This window comes from Mus caroli, chromosome 1, assembly GCF_900094665.2.
Source record: "Mus caroli chromosome 1, CAROLI_EIJ_v1.1, whole genome shotgun sequence".
Classification (NCBI taxonomy): domain Eukaryota; kingdom Metazoa; phylum Chordata; class Mammalia; order Rodentia; family Muridae; genus Mus; species Mus caroli.
The window spans coordinates 84,956,804-84,972,191 of record NC_034570.1 but is presented as its reverse complement, the minus strand read 5'-3'; the positions used below and the strand labels follow the sequence as shown (position 1 = coordinate 84,972,191).

General features: G+C 41.5%; 1 protein-coding gene across 1 annotated transcript in view; it reads left to right on the top strand.

Annotated features, from left to right (window-relative positions):
- Positions 1–15,152: 15,152 nt before the first annotated feature.
- The window catches only part of LOC110295604 (olfactory receptor 6B2-like), a 1,312-nt gene continuing 1,076 nt past the window's right edge, over positions 15,153–15,388 (top strand). Inside the window, exon 1 of the mRNA XM_021164077.1 lies at positions 15,153–15,176. Within this exon, the coding sequence (XP_021019736.1) occupies positions 15,153–15,176 (24 nt within the window). The remainder of the gene's footprint in view (positions 15,177–15,388) is intronic.

The window sequence follows — 15,388 nt, the reverse complement described above, 5'->3', positions numbered from 1 at the left end:
CTATCTCAGAAAGCAACACCATGAGCCTCCACTTCTGATCCTACATTGCTGAGCTGATGGCTTCTCCATCATCAGGCAGCAGTAAGAGGCAGGGTCATGTGATCTTAGACCAAGGCTTCTTAGTCTCTTTTCTTTAAAACTCTTTCCACCTGGGAAATTTTTACACAAAGCTGCATACACAGGTACACAAGTCAACCATTTGTTGATATTCAGTATAAAGAAAATGATTTTTAGAACACTTCTTTTGTACGTATAAAATTTTGCCATTATTAAAGATGGAGGCAACTTTACCAACTAAAAAAAATAAATGTAATTTGTTTATGTTTACACAAAGAATAAAATCTTTAGGGAGGGTAAGTGGGAATTCCCATCACAGAGAAACTGTCAGGGACTTGTAATTCAATTCTAATGGAAGACGAGGAGAGAACAGGATCGCTCATAGTAGAGAAATCCCAGGGTTAAGACAGGCTTCCAGTACTGAGGAATAAGCAAGCCATTTTCTTTTTTTTTTTAATTTTTATTATATATTTTCTTCATTTACATTTCAAATGTTATCCCAAAAATCCCCTATACACTCCCCACACCCTACTCCCTAACACACCCACTCCCACTTCCTGGCCCTGGCAGTCCCCTGTACTGGGGCATACAATCTTTGTAAGACCAGGGCCTCTCCTCCCAATTTTGGCCAACTAGGCTTCTTCTGCCACATATGCAACTAGAGACACGAGCTCTGGGGGTACTGATTAGTTCATATTGCTGTTCCTCCTATAGGGTTGCAGATCCCTTCAGCTCCTTGGGTACTTTCTCTAGCTCCTCCATAGGGACCCAGTGTTCAATCCAGTAGATTACTGTGAGCATCCACTTCTGTATTTGCCAGGCATTGGCATAGCCTCACAAGAGACAGTATTTTCATATTGTGTATTTCTCACCCAGCAATCTCTTCCCTCCCTGCTTATTCCTTTATCTCCTACCCAGTCTTAATTCAGAATATTCAGTGCTACTCTTATCCAGTCCTATACACTATGTTCTTCTTGTTTTATCTTTACACTTTCCCTTTTCATCTTTCTCCCAAACCACCCCCAAACCAGACTGGACCAGTTTAAGGTGTCTGTGGCTCAGCCTCCTGAGAGATGAGACTGTTCTGTTATCTGGCAGCATATTGTTACTATCTCTATGGAGTCTTCTTTCTTCCACCCTTCTCCATCCTTTCAGTCATCCTTTTAAACCCCTAACACTAGCTAAGAGAAAAAATGATAGAAAAGGAGAGAGATCCCTGAATGAAGTCAGGGGTGAGAACGGGGGACATTGTCTTTAGATTGTTCATGCTGATTAGGGGTATTGAGTTCCTTGGGGAAATTTTTATCTTCAATGTCAGGATATCTATTTTTTTTTCTTGTTTTTGCATGACTACTTACAAACCATGACCAACAGCAACCAACCAACAAGCCACACCCGTCCTGCCTCATAGGGCCTTAGCAGTTACACACCCTCTATAAAAGTCCCCAGAATGCCAAATGTCATACAAAAGCAGAACTTACCTGCAGCTGGAAAAAAATCATGCCCCTGCTAGATAAAGCACATAGCAAATCAGAGTTGGCTGCTGTGGAGAATCTGAAGTAGCCTCATATCCCCACACCTGGGATTAAGGTAAATATTCTTATAAAATTTATGCATTTTTAAAATAACTCAAAATTCCAGAACCCAAAATTCCCACTACATTTTCTCCTGTTCTAAGCCACAAATTGTGCTGTGTTTGTCAGGAAATTTTAAAACAGAAATGTTTTCCATAAAACAAGCACTTTTCAGGTCAGTAGGCAAGGTGTTTAGGAGATCTCTCCTGCTCAATTCTAATTAAAGCATAGGACATTATGAGACCTGAGACCTTGACCTATAGCTTGACCTATGATATCAGCATGGTACATGTTAGAAAGAATAGCCCTCAAATTCCTTATCCATAGGCTCTTCTTACACATTGAATGGTCTAATAACTTTTTTACATTCAATATTTATATTTTCAAAAGCCAATACAATTCAAAAGACAATACCTGTCTTGTCTCAGGGTCTGATATGGCTTAGTTCACAGCTGAGACTAACCTCTGTAATAAATGAATAAATAATCAGTGAAGAGTTCTTCAGAGCCTTGTATAACCTTTGTAAATGAGGTAGATTCATTTCCCCAGGCTCCTCGACTTTGTCCCAAGCTCTTAAAGCCAACTAAGCACCATTGCTCTATAGTCTTTTCGTCAAATTGAATGTGTTCTTGTGTATCAGACTACCACCCTTCACCCAGCAACTGATCTTTGACTATATTCATTCCCCTCGATCTATTTCACTGTTCAGTATCCGAGGCTTCTTCCATCCACCATGTTAACCATTGCAACTGCCGACCAGCCTCTAGTACACCTGTTACCAATCCTTTCCAGTCTTGGGGAATAATTCTATTTTGAGTAGCCCAGTTATTTAGAATTTGTTTCAATAAGGTGAATGCATCCCATGTGAAATCATGGCCTTTTTACTTTTTTAAATGTTGGCTGGCTTTATTTATTTTTAATATTACAGTATTAGAACAACAGTAGGTTGGCCTTTTTTTTTATGTATATGAGTACACTGTTGCTGTCATCAGACACACCAGAAGAGGGCAATGAATTCCATTACAGATAATTCTGAGCCACCGTGTGGGTGCTGGGAATTGAACTCAGGACCTCTGAAAGAGCAGTCAGTGCTCTTAACTACTGAGCCATCTCTCCAGCCCTAAAAATGAACCTGTTGCTCTGTTTTTAAAAAGAATTATTTATTTATTTATGTATTCATGACCTCTTTTAAATGCTTTAGCTCTACTATTTCAATAGCACACCATCTTATCTCATCATAATATTGTTTCACCTGGTTAGCAGACATATTCTGTGTGAATCCTGGGAAAACTGCTGGTGGTGATTTCCTAATCCTTGGCCACCCCTCCTACTCTGGTGGCTTGATTGGTTCAGGATTTATCTTTTCTCTTAAAATGAGCTGTTTGATGAAATTGTTCTCCCACTCTTTCAGCTTTTCTCTGACAGGACGATCCTCCAGCATAGCTTTTTCCCCTCTTTCTTCCTGTGGGAAACTCCTGCTCTCTTACTCAGTCACCAGGACTGAGTCCTTGTCCTCTCTTTTCCAATGCTCCTTGCCTCCCAAGCACTTCCACTTCCTCCCACAGTTTTTCCAGTGGCACAGCTAACTCTGCAACCATTTCAGAAAAGAGAGGAGAGTGAACCCTTTTGTTTTCCCATTTCAGCCATTTTTTGTTTCTCGGGTGTAACCTCCCCCCACAAGCCTGAAGCAGGCTGAGTCAGACCTTGACTTTGCTTACCACTAAGAAGATCACCTAGGGTGGAGCCTGCCTCCCTGCATCACTCTATTGTTCAGCCACTGCCACTGCTGCTACCTGCTGGGAGTCAGCCTAGCTGTTCTGGAGCCTACACAGGGTCACCTGCAGTTGGGCTCCAAGGATGATTTGGTGGGAATGGGCTTCCCCTCTCCTTTATAAAGCATGTCCGCCATTAAAAATTTGAGTTTTGATCAGAATACTGTCTTGGCTCCATTTTTCTCTCTACCCGCCTAGATTCCCTCTTCTCTTCCAGTTACAAGATGCCTCCAAGGCTTGAACCTGGACATGAGAGCTGCAAGCCAGCCCCAACAATTTGGTGAACCAACTCGGGACCTGGGATTGGCAGAGGACATTTGGAAGAAACACTGTTGGTTTGGAGCTCCATGAAAGAAGAAAAGAATTAAAAAAAATTCGTACCGGAGAAGGTGTGGTATAGAGAAGGTGTGGTACAGGCTAAGCTGGAACAGTGCTAAACCCACTCGCTGGGTTCACTTAGGTTCAGCAGTGAAATATCAAGATCTAGGAACATAACAGGCAGTTGTCCGCAGCTTCCAGAAGCTGCTTTTTTAGGTGAGAGAGATAAAGGGGTTTAGATTTAATAATCAGGCAGATTGGCCGCAGTTGGAAACTGCAGCAGGCGGGAAGAAAATGTCCCAGAAGCAGAGAGAAATTTTAGGCCCTGCTCTGTTCTCTCTGGGCCCCACAGCAGAAGTTCTCTGCCCTCTTTGTGTTTGTCTAAGGTCTTGTCTAATGTCTGGTGCACCGGTCTGTCCACGTGTTCAATTCATGTATGTTCGCGTCTAGTCGTCTGAATGACTGAATGTTCTGTGTTTTGTGTGGAAAAACAAAAGATTGCTGATATAAGCAAAGCCGAGAGTGGCCACATGCTTTAGCCAGAATCAGGCACAGCAGGAGGGCCCCTGCTGGAAAAACTGTTTTGTTTTTTTTTTAAAGGGATACAGCCTCATGGTTTTGGGGCAAAGTAGCTGATAGATGGTTTTTTCCTAAGAAAATTCTCTGCATTCGTGATTATTGTGTTTAGCTAATGACAAAGTGCGTTTTATTTTATAATTATAGCTAGAAAAAATTAATATTCTCTGGTTGGTCTAAGTGTAGCTGCTTCATTTGTTTTTTTACTGGTAATGTGCTCTTCCTGTCTTCACAATCAGCTCATAAGTTATTGGTTAGGATTAAATAATTGTTACATTGGTAACAGAAGGTTAGCCTTAAATTGGCAACTCAGGAGTCTTTTCAAACACGTGGCATAAGCAGGCCAAAAAACTGGGCCTCCTAAGATACTTCTAGCTGAGATAATATTTAATGTGATTCTTATCCTAGAAAGTAATATTAAGATAATATTTAAAGCAAGGTCTCTTTAATGAAGCATTAAAGTCTGCACTGTCATGCAATCATAGGTATAAATTGGCAGCCAAATCTCACAATGTGGCAGTGAAGTTTTGATGTTGATTCTTAAGGTGATAATTTGTTTTGAAATTGGGTTTTGATTTCCCAAGGCTGTAGTTATAGTCTAATATTACAAAGAAACTTAAAAGTTCTAAACTCTGTCCTCATTACAGGAGGGCCAAAATGCTTGAGTTAGAAAATTTTTTCTCATGTTCGAGTTAATGCAAGTTCAGAGCAGCCTCGGGGAAGTTGGCTTGAAATCTCCTTTGTTTCGAAAACTGTGACTAGGGAAGTTCTGAGACACCCCCCCCCCCCGCCTTCAGGGTAAATTCCCTTTAACTAATAAAACATTGTTGCAGATCTATCGAGATGTTTGAAATAATGCTTAAATTCAGAGTTTGTAAAAAGTCAATTGGGCTGTAGAATTTATAAAGGCATTACAATCTGGCTTGCCTACTTCATATAAAGTTATTATAGATTTGAAGGTTTGTTTTTTCCTTTGCCTTCTGGTAAATGCAACGATGTTTTGCTTCATGTGAGCTGTAATCAAGAAGCTAAGAGTTTGAAACTTTAAGTGTATATTGTTTCCTAAGTGGAAAGTATTTTATTAGCTAATGCCTCTCAAGGGTGAGGCTGAGGTGGCATTCACCTCAAAGCACAGTTTCAGCATCCTATTAAGCCGCTGTGGTGCTAAGAATTATAAGATAAATTCATATAGTTTGAGATAACTATAACAAAAATTGTGTCTTAAAAACCTGACTAAGTGCCTGTTCCTTGTCCCAAACAGCAATTAATTTGGTTATTACAGAATATTAATATTTGATCTATTGCATACCATCATTTTAAATAAAATTGACAATCAATATCCCAAAGATACGTTAAAAATTGTTTTTATGCATGCTTTTGTATCTTCTATAAATTCATGCATGCATGCATGCATTCCAGTTACTGTATTTAAAAACAACCCCTCTATAGGAAATAAGTAGATGTGAATTGGATTACACACTTATTCTTTGAGTTTCCCTGTTTCAGCACAGATAATTAAGTTGTGTGCTGTGGATGGTGTTTTAAAATGCTGAACAATCAAACCTTAATTTGTATATTAATAGTCAATATTATATCTCAGAGCTCACAATTGCTTAAGATTGTTCATCCCTCAGATGTTATTAATTCTCAAATTTGCAATTATGCATATACAACTCATAAGAAAAAAGTGCTGTCCTTTTAAGAAGGCTGTTTTTGGACATTTAATAAATTGATCTAGATTGCCTAGATATCTTAAAGCAATGCCATACTGGATTTATAACTCAGGCAGTCTATATGTCCTACATATAAGACAGATTAAATATATAATCTCATTCTTTATATATTCAAAACAGTTATGGTTTAAGATAATATTTTAGTATTCTTGGAAATTGTGCGTGTTAAATTCTTTGCTCTTAGTGTCCTCAGTTACTACTTGTTTTCTTGACACATAATACTGTTAATTCTTGAAGACTTATACAGATATCCACCCCTTTTCTTCCATCCTTTTAATCCCTTAACACTAGATAAGGAGAGAGAGAGAGAGAGAGAGAGAGAGAGAGAGAGAGAAGACAGAAGAGATACCTGAATAAAGTCAGGGGTGGGAGATAAGATGATTTATCGTTCAATTACTTTCTGCTGATTAGGATCTAGGATGTCAAGTTCCTAGAAGCAAGGTTGATCTTTCTTCACCATTAGAATATCTAATTTCTTTTTGTTGTTATTCCTTTTTGTGCTTGACTACTTCTTTGTGCATAACACTGATGCACAGCAATCTGCAGCTGGCAAAATCTTGACACTGCTAGAGCTTGAGGCAAATCATAGTTAGCTGCTGTGAACAATCTGAAGCAGCCCAATATCCCACACCTGGGATTAAAGCAGAAACATATTCTTATTTCTGTGACTTTAAAAAAACAAAAAATATATAATTCTCACTACATCTACCACTAGCTAAACTATCCTCATCTCCAACCCCATCTTTGACCCTACAGCTCCCCTTTCAATTAAGTCTCCTGCTCTACGTTTGATTTGAAAAATAAAACTGAAATGAAAATTTAATAAACCTAATAAGAAGCTAAATGGAAAGTCTCACAAATGGAATGGATTTCAGGGAAGACACACTAATAGGGCTTAAAGACACAATTGAGAAGTTGAAACATTCAAACAAATACAAAGACAAATAATAAAAATGCATGAGTGAAAATGTCAATTAGTGGATTTTATTAAAATATCAGATCTATGGATTCTAGCCATAGAAAAGGAAGAATTTTACACTGAAGGCATATAAAACATTTTCAAAAAATCAGACCAGATATTTTCTTCAATATGGGAAATGAGATGCTAAAGCAGACACAAGAAGCATACTGGACACCAAAGGGAAAACACAAAAAGAAAGAGTCTATGCCATATGTCTTAGTTAGGGTTTTACAACGGTGAACAGACACCATGACCAAGGCAAGTCTTACAAGAAACAACATTCAATTGGGGCTGGCTTACAGGTTCAGAGGGTCAGACCATTATCATCAAGGTGGGAGCATGACAGCATCTAGGCAGGCACGGCACAGGCAGAGCTGAGAGTTCTACATCTTCATCCAAAGGCAGCTAGTGGAAGACTGACTTCCAGGCAACTAGGGTGAGGATCTTAAGCCCACACCCACAGTGACACACCTACTCCAACCAGGTCACACCTATTCCAACAAGGACACACCTCTAAATGGTGCCACTTCCTGGCCCAAGAATAATATACAAACCATCACACCATATTATAGTTAGAACACTAAATACATAAATCTGAGAATGCTGCAAGTCAGAACCATCATGTCACATTTAAGAATAGACCCATAAAAATAACAGATGCTTTACCAACAGAAACTTTAAAAGCCAGAAGGGTTGGAAGGATCTATTTCATATTCTCAGTGATCATAGCTTTCACAGGGGCTACTATTCCCGGCAAGACTATCTGTCATATATGAAAGCTAAAGAAAAGCTATCCATGATCACTAAGCCAGATATACAGAGGAATTTGGGGGTCCAAAGAAACAGAAAACATTCAAGAAGCTAAGGGTAAAGAATATACCATACTAGAACAGTAATAAGAAAACAATTATTTAAAAAGCACTAAACACTACATGAAAAATTAACACATATCAGTAATAATTGTATGAATGGTCTCATTCTCCAATATATGAGACTAGATTAACAAATAAGGATACAGGGATAGAGAAATGGCTCTATACACACATATATATGTGAAGATCCAAATATTGTCTCAAGAGTCACATCTCGCTATCAAAGACAAACATTATCTTAATGTGAAAGGATGGACAAAAGTATTCCAAGTAAAAAGAATAAGAAACAAGCAGGTATTGCTGTTGTATTCTCTGACAAAATAGACTTCAAACTTATCCAAAACTAATCAAACATGATAAAGAAGGTCACTTTATACTGGTTAAGAGCACAATTCATCAAGAGGACATTACAACTATAAATATACATAACCAAAATTCGTATACCCGATTTCATAAAATGAATAGTAGTAGATATAAAGTTACATATTAATCTCAACACAATAATAGTGGATGAATTTACTTTCCACTTTCCAACGCTAATTTTCTGGTTATGTTTTCTCTCTCTCTGTTTTGATTACTTCCACCAAGATTTGGTCCAACAAAGATATATATATACTATTCATAAAATATAATGAAAATATTACTCCTATCTCTTAATAGCTTTTTCTATTTCTTTGATAAAATATCATGACAAAAGCAATTTATCAGGAAGGTTTTGTTTGTCTCCCAGTAGAAGGATCCAGTTAATCTTCAAAGAGGAGTCCCAGTGGCAGGAGCATGAGGCAGCTGGTCACATTGCACTAGCAGTCAAGAATTAGAAAACAACAAACACCTGTGCTCAGATAGCTCTTTCCCCTTCATACAGTCCAGGACCAAAGACTAAGGAATAGATCTGCCCATTTTTAGTGTGGCTAGCCTCATTGAACAATGAACAATGAATAATCAACATAGTCCCTCCAACAGCATGTATAGAGGTTAAATATTCCCTCACAGGTGGGCCTGGAGGTCTGTCCCCAGACATTCTAGGTTGCATCAAGTTGATGATCAACAATAAACATCATATTATCAAAATCAATCAACAGATTCAATACAATGCCAATTAAAATTCCAATAACATTCTTCACAGAAATAGACAGAAATCTTTAAATTCATATGGTAAAACTAAAGGCTTTGGATAGCCAAAGCAATTCTGAGCAGTAAGAATGATGCTGGATGATTGGCACCATCAATTTCAAGTTATAGAACAGAGCCTTAGTAACAAAATCAGGATGACACTGCCACAAAAACAGACACACAAAGCCATGGAGCAGAACAGAGGACCCAGATGTCACCATGCACAGCCACAACCATCTGGGTTTGTTGTTGTTTGTTTGTTTTTGTTTTTGACAAGGATGCCAAAAATACACCCTGGAAAAAAGACATCTTCAGCAAATGGTGCTGGAGAAACTGGATATTTACATGTAGAAGAATGAGTTTTGGCCTGGCAGTGGTGGTGCATGCCTTTAATCCCAGACTTGTGAGGCAGAGGCAGGCAGAATTCGGAGTTTGAGGCCAACCTGATCTACAGAGTGAGCTCCAGGACAGCCAGGGCTACACAGAGAGAGGTTGTCTCAAAAACCACCACCCCTGAAAAAAGAAGAATGAGGTTTGATCTCTGTAGCACACCCTTCACAAGAAATAACTCCAAATGAATGAAAGACCTTAACCTAAGACCCCAAAATCTGAAACTGTTAGAGGGGAAAAAATGGGAAAAACATGTAAAGTGTAAGTATAGCCCAGGATTTCTCAACAGGACTCCATTTTATCAAGGACTAAAGGCAACTGACCACTAGGGCCTGGTGAAATTAAAGTTTCTATAGAGCAAAGGAAACAACTGAGAGGACAGACAGCCTGCAGGATGCAAGGAAATCTGCCAGCTACACATCTCACAGAGAACTGATGTCTAGATGTCTAGGTATACAAGGAACTAAAAATAACCTAAGCAAGAAATCAAACAACCAAATCAATAAATGAGTTAATGACATAAACAAATAGTCCTCAAAAATTACACATGGTAATAAGCATATAAAATTGTTCAAAGTCACCAACTATAAGGAAATGCAAGAAGTGAGACTCAAGATGCTTTTCCCTCAGACCTCCTTGTATCTAGGCATTTTTTTGGAAGTTGTCTCCACTATTTTTGAAGAGACTCCCTGTTTAGGATCTTATCTCCTGGTGCCTTCAGAAAGCAGCCCAGAGATGTGTCTCTTGGTTAAATACAGATCCCACCAGGTTCACAATCATGGTTTACTGTAAAAATGGGATTTGGGATATATGCAATATAAACAGTGCACTGTCACTGTAGTTAGCTGGACATTACCCAACACATGTCCTTGCCATATCTCTTAAATCTATAAATAGTAACTCATTCGGGGAAAAAGGCTGTTTCAATTGTAACCTGTTAACTAACTCATATCACAAGTTCATTGAGGATTTTCAGGGCACCTTCCAATGCAACGACAAGATACAAGCAGTTTGACACACAAAGAGGAAGAGTTGACAAGGCTACCACAGGCCCAGGGGGCAGGAGCCATGGGAGAAGAGAGACTAAGAAAGAGATTAATAATCCAGAAGTATACAGACACTGAAGGAAGTGAGGTAAAGAGGGCTGGAAATGTGGAAAAATTATCCACAGGAAATAGCTTGATCATAACATTCCATAGAGGCCTCAAGTTACTTGATGTGGGGGAAAGAGTGGAGACAAATGAGAGATCAAGAGAACTGAGGTACGAGAAATGAGTCCTGAGAGTAGAAGGCCTTGTGGGTGCATCAGATGCGCCCCTGCCAGTGAGGACCTGAGCATCTGGACATGAGTCAAGATCTGCTGGATTATCCAGTACCTCTGATGCTTCATGGTTTCTGAGGGATCAGGAGAGTCACCTCCATGTTCACCCCTCTTCTTCTCCCACCTGGATACTGCACTCGGGCCTGGGTTCCTGCTGTGGACCAGCCTGACTCTCAACACAAACTCCTGTAAAACTGTCAAGCTCAGGGAACCTCACTACAGTGCTCCTCAAGTGAGATGTGCAGCAGCCTTCCAACCAGGCAAGTGGAAAGGAAGCCAAGACACTCCACAAGTTGACAGGCATTGGCAGGAGCAGGGGTAGCCTGCCCCAGAGGCCTTGATCCAGCTCATTATCAGTATGGGCAGCTTCATCTGCTACAAGGGGGTAATTGGGCCCTAGAGACATAGGACTCAGGCAAAAAAAAAAAAAAAAAAAACCATATTGTTCCTTCCTACATTTGAGGAGTCCACATCCCAAGACTCTGTCTGAGGCTCATCTGTTCACTGTGGCCAGCCTGGGAGTCACCATCCAGGAAGAGGTGCCTCCTTGTTCCCAAAGTGAAAAGTGAGAAGTGAGGCTGCCAGAGACCCAGGTAAGATAAGTGCTTCTCATATCAGACTCACAACTNTGATTTTAGAGTATATTGNATAANATGCATTATAGAAAAGCTACCTGTCCAGTGTGGCTGAAACCCCATCATACATGTCCACGTTGAGACTGGGGCAGGATCANNTCCAGAGCTGCAGNACCCAGCAAGNAGGTTCACAGTGCTACAGCAAAGGGGCTTGCATCTTGTAAGTGCTATGCAGAGTGGTCATCTTCGGGCACTGCAATGAGTGTATATTGATGCCTATGTGGTGTTAGCATGGATTGGTGCTGTGTTGAGTATGGATCTGTGAGAACTGTGCTGAGTGCATATTTGGAGGTGCATGCTGAATGCATAGTTTAGGGTACTGTACTATGTCCTACCATCGAGACCGACACAGGCTTAGTTAGCATCCTTATTTCACTGACAGGACCAGAATACATTGGCCCCCCACCATGTCTAGATCCTGGTTCTTCTGGTTCTACCAGATATGGGAGTAGCCTCTGAGCACATGACTACAGACCGACAGTGATAAGGACTCAGAAAACTCCTATTCTTCACACATCTTCCATTCCTCTCTTTATTTCTTTTACTGACCTGGGCTTGAACTTTGGCCAGGTCAAGGGCATTCTGTCTGAGGCACATGGCAGACCTGGCATGTGATGAGAGAATTCCTCTTCAGAACTCATGTGGCCTCTCAGACTCCATAGGAACCATGAAATCCAGCCTGAAAATGCAATCACCTGTGTCATGACCCACCTCTCTCCTCAAGATCACAACCTGGGACCATAACCTGGGGCTTCCAACATAGGCAGCTACTCTCTCAAAACTAGGGGGACCTGGAGTTCAAAGTCCAGTGTGGACCTGGGGCAGGAAAGGACATGGAAATTAAGAAGAGAGAGCTACACAAAGTGGATGCAGCTGTGAGCAGGGTGCCTGGGCCCAGCCCTCACACTGAAGGCCATTAGCATTGTGGAAGGTAAACAAAAGAGCCACACACTTCCAATAGTCCATAATGATTCTAAAAGAGAGAGTTTTTTTTTTTTGAAAGTGCACACAAAGATGACCGACCAAGATCCTAGTGAAATGAAAATTCAGCTCAGAAGAGGCTCAACTTCCAGATCAGGATTTTATCAATGCCATCAATACATTACTAATTATCACACCCACAGTGATGGGCAGCTGCATCCTAATAGCAAGCCCTCTGTGGATATGTAGTCTTGGATGGGACATGAGACGCAGCACACCTAGGCAAACCTAGTCTATAGGACAGTCCTGATGGCACTCCTCTGAGAACCATAAGTGTGTTTCAAAGACCTCTGTGGCCACTTAGCTGGGAAGAAACACAGTCAAACCCTAGACTGTGTCCAGGACCAGATGTTTAGATTCCAATGGCAGTGGCGTTTACTAAACTGACTTAGTGAAGATAGCTCGATGTCCTAGAGAAGTCAAAAACACGCAGTAGCATTTTACAGCAGGAACGGCTGCCTTACTAGCATCCTAAACCTCCCCAAATTTAAAACTGTATCTGAGAAACTCATTTCTAGAAGTTTCCTTTTCTGTTCAGAACACTCACGTAAACTCCAGGCTAGTAAAAGAGGCCATCCACATGGTGATAATGTAGCCCCAAAACACACCATCCCTCCCCAAGCAGACAGAGCTCCTGGACATGGGGCAGACATAGAAGCATCCACTGTTCTTTCCCTCAATGACAAGCATCCTAGGTAGGCCAAATGCCCAGGATTACCTGTGTCCTTGTCCACGTCTCAAGATCAATGAGGACTTAAGCTGTCTCTTCCAGCAAGAGCGATTAATTCCCTTACAATTAGAAGGACCAGAAGTCCAAAATCAAAGTACAAAAAGACTCAAAATCAACAGCCATCTCCTCTCCTGACCGTCTTCTCTTTTTGAGAAGGCTCTCACAACCTCTTCTAACCGCTGAGGATTTCTCAGTCCTAAGGCTTTGGGACTTGGGTCTTCACACAAACATCTCTTCATGTTCTTTACTGCCTTTCACGAGGACATGTCATCTTACTTGGGGCCCACCAGGAAGAAAGCTGGAAGTTTGTGAGATCTGACTCACCTTGTAAATGGGTGAATACTAGAACTGGCCACCAGTAAGGAGACTATAGACATCAATGAGGAGACTCCATCCATCTGGATGGCCCTGAAAATCTGTGACTCTGGGGAGTTCCCACAGCACAGGATTCCTAGGAGTTGCTACCACTTTTCTGTATGCCTTGATGCCTTTATCTGCAGGGTCCCAAGATGTTCACAAAACTCTGATCTATGCAAACCACAGTACTACAGTTGGAGCACCCTGAAAACAGCTGCTCTCAGTGCTCCTTTGCCCCCCCACCTTTGCCAGGAAAGCACAGTCCTAGTCCAGTGCACACCCTCTACTCTACTTTAAGAACTTGGTGGCCACCTCACTCTTGGCATGGTGATGGTGAACTCAGCTGCATGGCTTGGCAGACATGGGTTGAGTTTCCAGGAGTAATTCATCAAGGAGAGATGTGGGACCTGAGCTGAGCAGGCAGCTGCCAGCTGATCCCTAGTTGGACAGGCTACAGCTTCCCAACCGGCCCACCTTGCTGAATGGGTCTCTGGGAGAGTGGGAAATCTCTATAGAGCCTTCACTAATGCCTATTTAGTTTGGGAACAGTCAGACCTTATGTTGAAAGTCACTGCTCAACCTGCAAGAAACTTACAGGCCTGCACCTGTCGGTGTTCATTTGGCTGCCTGTAACATTGGGTCCACTGGAAAGCATGTCCAATCCAGCCAGTCTTCTACTGTCTCCTTCCCCTGGTCTCAGAGCACTAAGCTATCTCTGTCTATGCCTAAAGCCCCTGTAGAATTCCACCAGCACTTCTCTCCCCTACTCTCTGGTGCCCTCCTCAGGAATCCCAGAGGTGAGTCACTTCACAAATGGCAACACTCATCCCTGATTTTCATTCATGCTCCCTTTGCTTATTTCTTTCATTCACACCTTCCAGCTCTTCCCCATAGATGCTGTTTAAAATTGGGGCACATTGATCATCACAGAGTTTGCATCCACTCTAGTTTTCATCATCACAACCAGGACCAATCCTGTGAGTTACCCTGACTCTCATCCACACACCCACCAATGGGAAGAGCCAAGACCAGGAGATGGCACCAGCACTGGTCACATAGGACCTCAGGGATACCCCATTTCATGTTTCACACAACTGCATCCTTACTTGGACTCATTTCATCCAATGCTCTTGGATGCACCCAGCTGTTGAACCTCCCTGCATAGCGTAATACAACCCCTCACACTCTCCAGCTTTCTACTCAGAATTCAATCATGATCCTGGGGGGGATCATTCATCTATTATGTGGCCAACCTTCCCCACTGTGACTTCAGGTATTGCCCTACACCTGCTCTGGCCTCAGTTTCTACAAGTTCAAAGTAAGCTTGCTTTCCAGCTACCACTTTAGTCTGAGGCCAAGGGAGGTAGTGATGCTATTATCAACAGGTGAAATGTGTGGGTTCCTTCTGGTGTGTGTGTGTGAGTGTGTGTGTGTGTGTACGCATGCATGCCTGTGTGTGTTCATGCTAATATGGGTGTGGGATGGGGAAGCAACTAATGACTCTAGCTAGGCAACTTTGGAGACTTCACTCAATCCCAACAACCCCTAGACCATTGCACTCATGCATTCTAGGAGGTGGACTATGATCCCAGCTGTAATCGCCTTAAAGGAAGTAGATAAGCTACTAACAAACTAAATAGGCTAGAGCCATGGCCTCAGCAACACTCACTCACAGTTCCAGAGTAGGTTCATGGACTATTATTTTTTAACTTATTAAGAACTGAGGTAAAACTCCTTCTGTACCCTCTTTTGGATCCAGGGTATGAGGTATGGAGCCATCAAAAGGGTAAGTTAGGAAACATGGGACCCTCTGCATCTAGCACTCCAGGATGAGACCACATGGGCAATAGAGACACTGTACACCCTGAACATCTATCCTCAGCACTTCCTCTCCTCTACTTCCCCTCTTCATTGTGCACCTAAACAAACTCTTCAAGTGCACACATCTTTCCAGTTTAAGACTTGGCAGAAGAAAGAGTTCCTTTCCCTGCTACTCAC